At 42.3% G+C, this 14,154-nt stretch overlaps 1 protein-coding gene across 2 annotated transcripts; it reads left to right on the top strand.

Moving 5' to 3' along the window:
• Positions 1 to 262: 262 nt before the first annotated feature.
• On the top strand, positions 263 to 14,005 carry DAGLB (diacylglycerol lipase beta). 2 transcript variants are annotated; one of them, XM_061473541.1, is made up of 15 exons: positions 264 to 401; positions 985 to 1,136; positions 3,200 to 3,374; positions 4,007 to 4,268; positions 5,379 to 5,504; positions 6,481 to 6,608; positions 7,542 to 7,668; positions 8,045 to 8,128; positions 8,568 to 8,645; positions 9,042 to 9,122; positions 9,218 to 9,345; positions 9,832 to 9,900; positions 9,997 to 10,069; positions 11,053 to 11,306; positions 12,752 to 14,005. In XM_061473541.1, the coding sequence occupies exons 1-15, from the start codon at positions 307 to 309 to the stop codon at positions 12,942 to 12,944; spliced, it is 2,025 nt and encodes a 674-aa protein (XP_061329525.1). In that variant the 5' UTR covers positions 264 to 306; the 3' UTR covers positions 12,945 to 14,005. The 2 variants fall into 2 exon arrangements, with proteins under 2 accessions (XP_061329527.1, XP_061329525.1); XM_061473543.1 differs by lacking the exon at positions 9,832 to 9,900 and having other exon boundaries at positions 263 to 401.
• The last annotated feature ends 149 nt before the right edge of the window (positions 14,006 to 14,154 follow it).

The raw sequence follows: 14,154 nt of genomic DNA on the forward strand, positions 1-14,154 counted from the left end.
CCGCCGAGCACTCCCGCTCCCACAGCGCCGCGCCCGGCCGGGCCCTCTGCACATGCGCCGTAGGCAGGGCTGGCGGCGGGAAAGGCGGATCCTCCCAGAGCGCATGCGCGCCCTGGCCCAATCGAGTTTGAGGTGGGATATGTCCACCGGTCAACGTAGGGCGCCGTGTGTTGCGTGATGACGTCGCTCTCCCGTGAAGTCGCGCTTGTCCCGAGGGGGCGGTGTGGCCTGCGGGAGGACCGGGCGTTGCGGGCCGTGGGCTAGGGACCGGTTCAGGTGCTTGGGTGCCCCTGACGCGGCGGCGGGATGCCGGGGCTGGTGGTGTTCGGCAGGCGCTGGGCCATCGGCAGCGACGACTTCGTCCTCCCGGGGGCCTTCGAGCTCTTCGTCAGGCTGCTGTGGTAAGGCGACGAGCGCGGCCGCTACCTCCGCCAGCGGGGCCGGGGCAGCCTCGGTGGCCGCTTGTCGGCCGCTTCCCCGCGGCAGGGCTCCTCCGCCTGAGGCGCTGTGGTGGCGGCGCTGGGTCCTCAGCTGCAGCGTGGGTCGGCGCGGAGGACGCGGCGGCTGGGGGTAGAGCCCCTGGGCTGACGTAACGGCCCAGCGCGGCGTTACCGCGTGTGTGCTGTGCGCGGAACCGAAACTGCTGGGTTGTGTTTAAGCCGTGACTGGTGTGAACGTGGTTTCGTCCTGCCAGAGTTAATACGGTGATTCCTTCTTTTGTTGAGATGAGCCCAGGTTGTCTGGCACCTGCGGCAGTGAGTAGCGCACCACAGAGAGCGTTTCTCGGTCTGCAGCGACTTCTGCTCAGTTGTAATTACTGTTGAGCATCCCTTTAGGCCTTTCATCCCGACAGAGTCCTAATGTAACAGCTCCCTTTCTGTTAATCTTTGTGGGATGCTGTCATCAAGATGAAGACTTTATCAGGTGATCGCTGTGCGGTTTGTATGGTTCCAACTAGAACTCTGTTATCTTACTTTCCTGTAGGTGGATTGGAATTCTTGCTCTTTATGCGGTTCACAAGGGGCGGTTTAACTGTCCTGGAGGAGGATTGCTGCACAGCTACTTGCTTGTCCTCCTCGCTCTCCTGGCTGCTATAATATGTGCGTTATCTGCTCTTGTATACATCAGTATGCAAGGTAAATAGTTAATAGTTTATATTAATCTAGTAGGATTGTAGCATATATGCTTTTTTAATCTGTGGTTGACATTAAAAATGAAATAAAATTCAAGTGCTTTAATGGTAGTCAAACTTGAGAAACTGTCAGTATCAATGTATTTTCTGTATTAGTTTTGCCTCTGTTAGTCAGGAATCTAACATAAGTGGACACAACAGGTTAGTGCAGTTAATGGTGATATGTTCACTGTCATCAAAGCACCTTGAAACCTTCCTATGCATTCACCATCAATACATGACCTCAGACAGAACACTGTTCAGCCTCTCCAACAGGAATTCAGGGGAAATTATCCAAAATAGTTTTCTCATCCAAAATGTCTTGTTAGCTTTGCCTTGCATAGGTAGATATTGTCATGACTTGTTAAAGATCAGTAGCTGCAGTGAAGCCTGGGGGAAAACACACATAGGAAAGGAATCTGTGTGCATGTCATAGTGCAAGTAACTCAGTAAGTACTGTTAAATAGAACACAGCTTACAGCTTGAAGTGAATGGCTAAACATTCACTTCAAGTAAGTGAAGAGTAAGGAACACAATGCAACTTTAGTCATTTGTAGAAATGTTCATTTTGAGCTAAAAAACAGTAGGGAGCTTTTTTCCTGGTGAGGCAGCTCATTATCAAAGTAATGTGAGATTAATTCAGAATACGTATGTGGTCTCTGCAGTAACAGACAAGACCCCACAATTTCTAATATACTGGTTCTCAAAACACACTGTAAATAAAAGTATTTAAATTATTTAAGTGGGAGGAAGCATCAAGAGAAACTATGCCAGAGCAGGGATGTGGATGATAATCCTGGCCTTGAATCTAACCGCTGGTTTTCCTACAGTTTCCAGAGGAGGGAAAAGGAGGATTAGCCAAGCTATGATCCTTACATTTATATCAAAGTTGAGGAGGCAGGAGAAGTAACTGTAAATAGCAGTGAGAAAAGAGCCTCGTTTTCTATATATATACAGCTACATGGCCATTAGAACTAAGACATGGAAGAATTCTGAGGCTGAATTTCCAAGAAAATGGTGAGATGTCTTGGCCTGGTTATAATGTGAGGGTTTGGGAGCAGTGGTTTTTGCATGACCCCTTGCAGTGCACTGACGTGGGCATTAGTGATGTAAGTGGTGAACCTGACCGGAGAACTCTTACACTGGGTTGTGGTGCTGGGAAAGGAAAGAAGTTGTTTTCAGGAATCACAGTTCTGTCTGATTGTGTCTCTGTCAGCAACCATGCTGCTGCATAACAGGCAGCAATCTGGGAATGGGAATAAGTTACCACTGGATCAAGGGATTTTTAAACAGCTTTGTCACTAGGTGTGAGCCACAGCTTTACAATTGGTCTCTTTTGTTCTGCTCTGGTTTAAGCCTTTACAAATTATCCTGCCTACACATGCGCACACATACCCACCATCTGATTACCCTGTGATCAACAAAGTGGTTTAAGGAGCTGAGCTGTCCAAAAATTACTCCCTTTCTTATTGCCTGAGAGTACTAAAAGGAAGGCATTATTAAGCTGCTGATACAGAAAACAGTCTAAGAAATATTTCTGCTGGTAATGGTCCTACTTTCATTCTGCTAAATGAAAACGTAAATTAGTTCATTATTTAGAGACCTGGCAGAAGTATATTGTGGCCCAGCAAAACAGCATCTGAAAATGAAATACTCGGGCAACTGAAAGCTAAATAGAATAATAAAAGCAGACACCAGAAGTGAAAAGGAACTGTACATGAGCCAGCACTCCAAGCGTGCCACTTTGGTGTATGCTGGGCACAGCACTGCTGCCTCACATTTGCTGCAGAACTGGTTCTGCCTAGAGAGTAAGTTTTAGGCATCAGTAGAGGAGATCGAAAGAACCACATAGATAAATCCATTGTTTTTCTTTTCTCAGCTTCAGTAATAACTTTGCATTGACTATGAAAATACTTTGTATTTTCAGTTAAATTTCTTTCTGAAAAGCTCAGATATTCAGGTAGGATTTTGTGTACTTAAGATGTGGTCATAGACAGTTTTTGTTTTAAATTCTCCCTGTGATTTCAGGAACAATTTCTAATCCAGGTCCAAGAAAATCACTTCCCAAGCTACTTTATACTCGCCTACTTCTCTATTTTCCTGAATTCATCTGGGCTGTTGTAGGAGCTGTATGGGTGTCAGACAGCAGTGTGCAGTGTGAGAAGACTGTGATAAATGTCATCATGGGGACAGTTATTGCAAGGTAAAGGTTCCTTCACCCAGATCCAGGCTTGATAGTGTATATGAAATGGAAAATACTGCTGATGTGGGTTTTGTACATGTTTATTGAAGGCTTTTCCAGCAGTGGGAGACTTTGGTATCTTGTAAATTATTGTGGTTTCTCATAGAAGAGTTTTCATTGTAAAAGGAGAAGAATTTTTGAATCTGGACAGCTAGAATGAGTTGGTACCCTTCCCTAAACCAGCTTTAGCTACTTGCCTGGAGAGAGCATTTGCTAGAGTAATGGAAGGGAGGTGAAGATCAGAAAGAGTAAGAGGGATAGATGGGAATGTAGAAAACTGGATAAATGTGAAGAGGGTAGTAGCTATATCTCTTCACTGGTAGTGAAAAGTGGAGCCATCACACCTCTGGGTTGCTATTTCCAAAGCACAGGGCTGTGATTTTGAGTTTGGTGCCCTGTGTGAAATAAACTGACAGCCTTGTTCATGTGCCTGGTGGATTGAAAGCCTGATAACAAAGCATGCACCCATAAGACAGTAGCAGATGGTTTTCATACCCAAATAAGTTTTCTGTCTGTCAAGAGCTACAGTTGTGTTTTCTTGTCAGTATCTGGTTTCACAGCCTTTTTTTATCCCACTTCCTTCTGTTTTGCAGCTGGGTTATCATCATCTTTACAATCATTGGAGTTGTAATAGTCTTTGATCCGCTTGGGGGGAAAAAGACATTTTATCTCACCAATAGTGTCTGTCGGAACCTGGAGAGCAGTCAGTCAGGGCAGTTGCTGTACAATGTGAAGAACACTGCCACCAGGGTCTGGGAAAAAAGAATCAGGTTACTGTGCTGCTGCATTGTGCAAGATGATGACCATCGAGTGGCTTTTACAAGTATCGCAGAGCTCTTCCGTACCTACTTTTCGGTAAGATGGAAAGCTTTATTTATGTTCTCTTTTGACTAACTGAATTTGCAAACCTTGCAACACACATGTGCCTTTGGTCAGCCAGAGGTCCCTGTGCCTTCAAATCAGGTTTTGAATATGTCCGTTTCAAAATTAAAGGTGATTCTCATGCAGTGTATACAACACCGATTTTCCCCTCCCTTTAACAAAGGTTTCTCTCCCTTTACAAGCATGAAGGGCTGTGGGAAAAGAGTATTCTTCTTTCTTAGGTATCTTTCTAGTCAGGAGAACAAGGGTGAGTTTATTTTCCTCAATTTGTGAAGATCCAGGCATTTTTCCTGTTGATGAGTAAGGAGTCATATTTACGACAAATAATCTGACTACTTTCTGACTGTTAAAGAATGAGCCCCACAGTATGTTTTGACAGTCTTCCCATTTTAAGCCACTTCGAGCACGTGCCAGACTACAGCGTGCACATGCCAGAAGCTGCTTTTTGGCAACAGCATCTGCCAAATTGGAGTCTGCATCATGTTGATTCAGCTCAAATTTGTGTCACTTAACTGCTTGGGCAGTCGTAGTTCAGTGTTGACTTTGAAATCTGTCCATGATTTCAAGACTAGTAGTTCTTGTTTATTAAGAAGTACTTGGGCATGTGGATTATAGCAACAACCTACTCAGTGTCTTATAGGGTAAAGGGTGTGAGTACTGTGGCGAGATGTCTGACCCAGATAGTTCAATATAAACCCTTCAGCCTTCTCCTGTGTAAAATCCCTTTCAGTTGTTCTCAGTGTAGAGGACTTTTCACACAGGGTGTTCAGTTCTACACGGTGTTCTACACAGTGATGTAGAACAGTAATCAGTATCACTTGCTATATGGCTGAGCATGTCCTCAGCTGAAAAAAATACCTTTTACTTGGTATTTTGTTAAGTGATGAAAATCATAGGTAGAAGTCATCAGTCTTACTGAATAAAAATACCCAGTATGTACAGAAGGGGTGGGAGATTGGATGCTGCTATGACTTGTGTTTTCAGTCCACACTGTATTTCTTTATAAAGCATTTTCCTGTGAGGTGGTTTTGCCATTTCTGAGGTGTGGGATGGTTTTAAGCGTTCTTTCATTTCTTTGTACAGGACACTGATCTGGTGCCAAGTGACATAGCAGCTGGTTTGACTCTGCTCCACCAAGAGCAGGATAAAATGGAAAGTTGCCCAAAAGAGCCTGAAGAAGTCCTGTGTCATTCTCCATCATCTCTTGTGGTAAGATAGGATTTTTGCAGCCTCTGGTAATTACTCTAGGAGATGGTGCCAGGTCAAATTGAAATGCAGTTCTTGGTGCAAGGGTTTTTATGTTTTGGGTTTTTTTTTAAAGAAAATTGAACACTACTATAAAAGTCCACAATTTAAATTATTAATAAATGCAGTGAAAACATCTTGATGGGTATGCAATCAAAATAGTTGTCTGCTTTTGGATAACTAATGGGGAATTAACAGCAAAAAAGAACCATTTAGGACATGTGATCATTGTTGAAGAGCTAGGAGAGAAAGGGAAAAGAGAAAATTTCATATTTAGTACTATTTGCATAGAACTGAAAAGCTAGCCTTTTAGTATTATGGTCTGTTTAAATTATGCCTGCTGCAAATAACAAGACAAAGTAAGAAACAAAAGTAGCATCTTTAAAATGTTTGCAGATGATGGGTTACAGTTTGCCAATTGATTTTTGCTAGTCTTCTGTAGTAAAATGCCTTTGTAAGTTATTTTACCTTCTTTTGGCCTGTGTTTCATAGAAGTATATAATTCTACTTCAAGCAGTGCATTACTGTCAACTTCCCTTTGAATCCAGCCAGTACGATGGGATCATGCTCTAGAAGTCTTTGCCAAAGAGATCTGCCACAGACTCTTTAGTTATTCTTTTGACATCCTTAAGTAACATACTTGGAGTGAATGTTGTTTTCAGTATTGGGCTGATCAGTGCGTAAGTACTGGAAGAAACAGATTTAATAGGAGCATTTCAAGATTCCTGAGCTCTATAGCCATGTAAACAAACACAGACTTTTTTCCGGAATATGAGTGGCTATTTTTAGTTCCTCTTTGACCTCAAGGTTTTCCTTTTGGATAGTGTGTATTTCACTGGGGCTTCATTTCCATTAGTCTGTGTTCAGGTTTTATTCTGGGGCTGCCTGACGCACCTTTCTTCCTCTCTCTCTTTCCTTTTCTTTCCCTGTGTCCTTTCAGACAGATGATTTGGATGCTGAACTGGAGAATGCTGCTCACTATATGCTGTTTGCTGCAGCTGCTTATGGCTGGCCCTATTACGTATACACCAACCCATTTACTGCACTCTGTAAGCTCAATGGTGACTGGTAGGTTTGATCAAGAGCTTAAGACACATGGCTTCCTTTTATTTAGCTAGCATTAGCAGAAATAAAATAGTTTCAATAGCAGTATTTTTGTGGCATTAAATTATATTGCTCTTGGGAGTACGTGAGCTTGACTGGTAGAGTTATCTTTCACAGATTCTGTAGAAACAAAATTCCAGCATCTTTCCACCCTCAGAAAAAGGTTAGCTTATTTTTTTAATTGGAATTAAACCAAATATGTTTTAAAATGCAGCTTTTTAGAGCCACTTTTTGCACACATATATATATATAGAAATAAAAGTGTATCAACAGTTCTCCCTGTCTTGAAGGCATTAGCAAAGTTGCCTGTCCCTCCAGCCTCCATTTTATTCCCCTTGCCTCCTTTACTCAAAAAAAAGTTTATAGTTGTATTGAAATATGTGTAATGCTGTGTAGGATTACTGTATATTTAAGTGACCACTGACAATTGTGACTGTAACCATGATTCTGTTAATTAGAAATGTGAAATAGAAATACAACATCCTGAAATATAAATGACTTGGAACAAAATCACCACATAGTAAGATGGATACAAGAGATAAGCCTGATGTACAGAACTTGTATTGAATTTCCTTTTTGGTTGTATTTTCTGTCATTGGCCTGTAGTCTTAAGAATTCTTTTCTTATTGCATTGTTTGCTCTGCTGATAGTCTTGTAGCAACGGTGTGTTTGCCAGTCCTTGAACTTAAAATGTGTGGCATGCTGCTCAGGCAAAACCAGGTTGGTGGGCAGAGGTAACATCTTGTATCAGGCTAATGGTATTATTGTGAAACCAAACCAAAAAGAGCTTTGGATTCCTGGCAGAAATCTTTTTGCAAAAGTAACTAAGTTTGATTCCTTGAAAGGAAGCATAAAAAATTGGAGCATGAAAGTTTTTCTCTTCTGTGTATTTGTTAGTTGCAGAAATAGAACAACAGATTCTGATATAACCGGCAGTGATCATCATAACTTTCACTTTGGATCCATCCTAAGAATAACAGGACTGCAGTACAGAGACTTCATTCATATCAGTTTTCATAACAAGGTAAACAGTCTGCACAGGCATTCAGCAAAAACACTTAGTGATTAATTCAGGGAAAGCAATGGGTGAAGTTTCTTGTTTGCCTTTAGCATTTATAAGGTGTGAGAATCAAAGCCAAATGAAAACAGGCCCTGAAACTTTTGGTTCTGGTTTTGGGTTTGTTTGTTTTTCTAATCTAAAGGAACAACCACAAAATCATTGACATAAATCTGTGTCAGTATTGCAAAAAAGACACTTAAGGTAACGGGATAAGTAAGTAATTCAGCTTCTTTCCATAACACAATGGAGAGCTCAGAAAGGGAGCTTTCAGAAGGTGAGAACAAATGCTTACTATTACAAAAACTTGGTGTCTTTAATTATTACATTTATTCCTCTCCAGATCTATGAGATTCCATTTTTTGTTGCTTTGGATCACAAAAAAGAAGCTATTGTGGTTGCAGTGAGAGGAACCTTGTCTTTTGAGGTATCATCCATCTGATAGAAATAATCAGCTTTATAGAAAGGGGTGAACTCCCAGTAAGGAGAGTAAATTGTCTTACACTGGCACATTTAAGAATAACTCGCTCACAGGTGTGAGTCTTCCATGCTTAAGTTGTAAGCCCTCCTGTCCTTGGATGGGTAATATTCCTGTGCCACTGGAAGAGAGTGTGAAGGGTGGGTGGTGGTAATTCCTCTGTAAGCAGAGGTGCATTTGTAGTGCTTGTGTTTGCAGCTTGGAAATAGTTGCTGAAATCAGGACTGTGATGGCTGTATTTGCTTGGGTGGTGCTTTATAGGGGACTGTGTTCTGTTGCTTACACACTTGTAAGTCAGGCTGTTGATGTCCCTGTGACAGTGCTGGCAAGCAGAGCATGAGCCATGAAGCCCTGCAGTGAGGTCTGACGAAAGCTGTCTTGTTCGCAGGACATTCTCACTGATCTGTCAGCAGATTGTGAAGACTTGACACTGGAGGATGTTCTAGAGAATGGCTTTGTGCATAAGGTGTGTGCAGTCTGTGGCTGTGGATAGATCATCTCAGCAGTAAGGAATCTGTGAGCACCTGGGATCCTTTAGTTAAACACAGGAATAATCTTGTGAGCTGGATTACAAAATTATTTCAGTGACTTGGTTGTGGCATCACATACTGCCTCTGGAACTGCAAGGTAGAATTTGTAATCCTCTTGTCAGACTCCATGTCCTTATTAAATGTTCTAAAAACTTTTTTAGCCATTACATATAAGACCATTTGGTTGTAACTAGACCTTTGTCAGGAGCATGAGAAAGAGAAGATCAGCTTTGCAAAAGGGAAGTTGCTCTGTGATGGTGTTGTATTTGAAGTGTATATGTCTCACACTTCTGATTAGATATATCCGTCTAACTTCGAATGCTGTCTTGTAGGGAATAACTCAAGCTGCAAACTACATCTATCAAAAGCTAATAAATGATGGAATTTTAAACCAGGCTTTCACAATTGCTCCGGTAAGTTATCTTCTAAATAATTTGGTTTGACACAAAAATTACACATAGCTTTTTCTGTGTCTGTCTATACTTCGGTCTTCTGTCTCTGTCTATAGGAATATAAACTTGTGATAGTTGGTCACAGTTTGGGTGGTGGAACGGCTTCTATACTGGCGATCATGCTCAGGAACTCTTTCCCGACATTAAGGTGTTATGCCTTTTCTCCCCCAGGAGGACTGTTAAGGTAAGAAACTTGCATGACTTGGTTCTGTGTCTCAGATGTAAAAATGTTTTCAAGGTAGTTGACAAACCCGTTAGATGATAACTCTCTCTGTTCAGAGTTTGTTTATATATTCTCTACTAGAACTGGATTTGCTCCATCCTGAGTTACAGTCGAGTTCTTGGAGGAATATTACAGAATGAAATGTATCTAGTGAATGTTGTGTACTATCAGGTAGTATAATTGGAGTTTAAATTAAAAGTTTGGGAAATAAAATGATCACCTGACTCACCTATCTTGGCCTGTAACATCTACACATACCATTATAATCGGCACTGAAGTTACTCTGTCATCTGTAGCAGGTAGATCTGAAAGCGTACTGAAGAACTGGCTGCAGATGCTGCTGCTGTTGCTTCATAATTGTTTTTTTACTGAATTATAATTTATCATCATAAAACTGAAGTGTGCATACTTTTAGTGTAGCTAAAATGTGTCTCTTTTTTGTTAAAGCAAATCACTTGCAGATTACACGAAGCGCTTCATTGTTTCAGTCATTGTTGGAAAGGATCTTGTGGCAAGGTGAGGTGGAAATATTTTTAAATTGCCCTTTCAGGCATGTGTTAGATTGCAGAAGATGGCAGGCTTGGCTTTATCTTGTTCTCTGTGTTTAAACAGGTTAAGTATGCCCAACATGGAGGATTTAAAGAGGCGGATAGTGAGAATTGTGGCAAACTGCAACAGACCCAAGGTAACTAAATGTAGTTCTGGTTGAAGTCAGGGGAATTGCTACCTCGGTTCAGCCCCACTTTTAATGAATTGACACTTGGTGTGTGTATTTTTGATCTTAATGATGAGGGTTTGGAACAGAAGTGTTTGTTTCTTAATTCAGTGACATTTGTTTTAGTCTCTTATCGTATAAAGCTGTCTTGTCGGAAATTAAGATTCAACAAGACCTGGAAGATACCTGTGCACAACTTCCAAGGCCCCAAATTACCTGTTTGCTAGTTCTGTTGATAAGGAAACCTAAAAAAATGAAAATGGGGAGAAAAAAAACAAACCAGCTAAAATGATTCAAAATAAGTAAGATTATTTACTCTAAGAACCACTTAGTATCAGTAGTGGGTTTACCTAGATTTTACCTTCAGAATTCATTTGGAAAGCAAATATTTCTCTGTGTTAATTGCTTACCTCTTCTTTTCACTGTTAGTAAGTAACAGAGTCTTGAAGGTGCTGAATCATTGTGGTGTGAGGCAGGTGATAGTGGAGATATAGAGGAGTGGCTTAAAGATTCTAAACTGCCACTTCTGAATATCTAAAGCTAAACCTGCTGTACCCAGGGGATGTCCATGTAATCCCAGGATGAGGTGTCATGTAAAGGACCTGGGTGATGTTGTAAATACAGAATAAGGTAATGGACAGTTAGAAGTTATAGGTACAAGAAAACCTACATCTGCAGAGCTGAATCCACACTGAGTAATTCGACTTGTGAAGAATGTCATGTTTTCAGTCGTGTTACTAGTGGCTTGGGTTACCTATTGCTGAAATATATACTACTGTGGGGAAAATCCAGTAAGAAGGTTTTATCAGTCAGAAAGTTAGAGGAGCATGTGCATGCAGTCATTTTTAATCTTCTGACTGTAGTTTCGGGTGATGTGTGTGCAAGTGCCCAACTGGAGTAAGTTAGTTGAAGAGTTGCCAAACCTCAATTTGACTGTTTCTGTCTGAATTCAGTACCAGATCTTGCTGCATGGGTGTTGGTATGAAGTCTTTGGAGGAGACCCGGATAACTTCCCAACTGAACTGGATGGTAGAAACCAAGATGCCCTCACCCAGCCACTTCTAGCTGAGGAGAGCTTAATGGTTCATCGGTCACCTTCATACAACACCCTTGAGGATGAACCACACCTCAGTTCACCACCACAGTATCCTCGTCTCTATCTTCCTGGCAAGATTATCCATATTGTAGAAGAATCCAGCTCTAGGAGGTAAGTAGAGTAACAAATACCACTGTCCTGTTTGCCTAAAATTTACTTAAAGCTGCTTCTCACTTTCAAAGTACGTGTTTCCAGCTCTGTGTCTCATCTGCATCTCCAGTACCCATCTTCGGTTATCAATCATTAGCCATCCTTTCAGTTTTCATTCTGTGCCTCCCTGCTGCTTTCAATTTCACTTCAAGCCCTGGAAACTGTTCCTCTTTGTGCCCATGTGCCTTTCTTTGCCTGTATATTGCACATGCTCAGGTGGTGATTTTAACCAGACTGTTCAGCTCAGCTTTGGCATGCTGCAGTTCCTGCCCCAGGCTGCAGATCTTGAAGTCTTATGTCCTGGTAATAATGAAGTGATGACAAAATACCTTGTTGCTGAGTAGTCACTGGAATATTGGTGATGAGAAGGAGGCAAAATACTGCCCATAATACTGGCCCAGACAGATAGGAGAGGTCCAGCCCCACAGTAACCAGTGTGCCCATGCAGCCTCTGCTTTCCTGTTCTTGCCTGCTTTTTTGTGGATGCAGGAAGGTGGGACAAAGCAGGAAAGCTGAAACTGCTGGGAGGGTGAGGGTTGTGGTGTTGGGGCAATGGTGTGTTTAGCAGGTTTATTCGAGATTTGTTGATGTTAGGTTTCCTTTAGACAAAGCAATCTGAACCAGCCCGCAAGCTAGATTGCACTCGATATCCTCTCCTGTTTCACTCTGAAACAGAAATAAGAATGTCTGTTAAGTTGCAGAAAACCATCCTACCAAAGGGAAAAAAGAGAAAAGGGCTGGAGAAGAAATCCCTTTTTTTCCTCCCTTTCAGTAGATTAGGATTTTATTTGTTGTTTCATATCTTTGCTGTTGAACAATTTTAGTACTGATTTTACAAGTTAAGATACTTTAACACCTGTGACCTGGCAGGTTTCCTCCATGGCTGCTCTTCTGATTTACTTTGAGTTCATTTCCTGTTATTTACTCCACAGCACAGCAGTTGGTCATGTTTTTTTCTCAATTGGACTAGCACACAAGAGCCCCTATCATGTATTGTTCTGTAAAATAAAATCCTAAATACATCCTATGTGCAGCATTAAATCCAGTGTTCGGTTTCCTACTGGTACATCTGGGACTTACTCCCCACATTTGACATTAATTATGTGGCTCTGCAGTGCTTAACCGCTCACACTCTTTGCTTAGGCTGTAGCCTGTTTCTGTGGGTGGGATGATTTGCTCAGTTCTTTCCCTGTTTAAAGCACTGTGTAATTTGGTGGTGTTCTGCCTTCAGGACGGGTAGCATTTCCAGCTGTGTGCTGGAGGGCTGAATGGTGGCTGTTTGGGAAAAGATTCTGGTTCTTCCCTGAGCAAGGGCAGAAGCCTGGAGGTTTTGTCAGTTCCAGGCCTGGCACTGGCACCAGATCCAACAGGCTGAGCTGTTTTATTTGTGGTGTGTTTTGTTTTAGGTGGTGCTCTTCAGATACTAAATACACAGCAAGATGGTCAAATGAAGCAGTCTTCAGCAGCATTTTAATAAGTCCCAAGATGATAACAGACCACATGCCAGATGTTGTGCTCAAAGCACTGAATAGTTTGTCTCAGGAACACAGATCATGTATTTCTTGTCAGGCACGAGAATGTAACACCAACGTGGTGTAACCATAGTTCACCAAGGTGAGGGGGTTTTCACTGCAGGCTTCAGGTATTCAGGGACCATTCCACTTTCATACCCGTGTGGATTTCAGAACTTTTTTCTCACATTGCATAAAATAAACAAGGGTCTTCATGCCCTTGGCTGTGCAGCAACCTTGCATGGCAGGAGGCTGATTTAAAGCAGTCTGCACTTGTGCTGAAGGTTGAGCTTTTACAAACCGTGATGGTCTGACACGTCCCAGCTGAGCCTGTGGATGCTGGAGCACGAGAGCCAAGGTGCCAGTTGAGTACTCAACCAGAGCAAGCGTGTGTGTGTGGACAGCTGAGCCTGTGGGTGAGCGCAGAGCCCTGCCAGACCTTAAAAATGGTAAAAAAATTCCAGTTCTGCTTCAGTCACATACTGCTGCTGCCTGAGACCAGCCTGTGCGGAGCCTGGAGGTGCAGTGTGGCGGGAGCTCAGTGACAGCAGTCCCACAGGGCACGAGCAGCTGCCCCAGCACAGCGGCTGGCAGGGGTAAGTGGGCAGGTCTGGGGCAGGTCAGGGTGCACAGACTGTGGTGAAACAGGCAGCCCCGCTGGGTGGTTCTCATTGATTGCACTATTTTCCTTACTGATTGTGGTAGCACCCAGGGGCAGGGGGTGTCGTGGTTAAATGCTGCTTGGACATACATGTGCAATATTCTTTTATCTGTTGTTTGTATTTGTTGAGCCACATAACTACTTTTATTGATTTTAAACTAACCCCTATTAGGACTACTTAATGAGAAGATTTAAAAAACTCAACCCTTTATTCATCTTAGCTAGTGGCATCATCTTAGTCACTAGCTCTGACTGCTGAAAGCACTGATCCCAATTCTGCCAAAAATACATAACCAGTTATACTGATTTTTAGTGGATCCCTTGTTTCTAAGCGTGCAACCATTTTAACCCTTTTTTTAAGGCTCAGCAGTAGTTCTTATTTAAAAGAAAAAAATTAATATGATGTGTTTGAGAAAACTGCGTGGCTGTTCTTGCTGTGATACTTGATATGGAGACTAAATAAAATGCACTCTAAAAACCTGTCTTATTACATTGAGGTATGCTGGTGTGAGATGAAAGTTACCAGGTTAGAGCTGTCCAGAGAGCCTAGAGGCTGTGCAGCAAGGTAAGGCACCACCACCAGTGAAGGCCAAGCACATGTTTCCTCCTCAAGCAGGGTACTGCAGTCACCCCCAGT

This window comes from Pezoporus flaviventris, unplaced genomic scaffold (assembly GCF_033815535.1).
Source record: "Pezoporus flaviventris isolate CSIRO_AGI_PZ_B2104156 unplaced genomic scaffold, CSIRO_AGI_Pfla_v1 ptg000078l, whole genome shotgun sequence".
Taxonomy (NCBI): domain Eukaryota; kingdom Metazoa; phylum Chordata; class Aves; order Psittaciformes; family Psittacidae; genus Pezoporus; species Pezoporus flaviventris.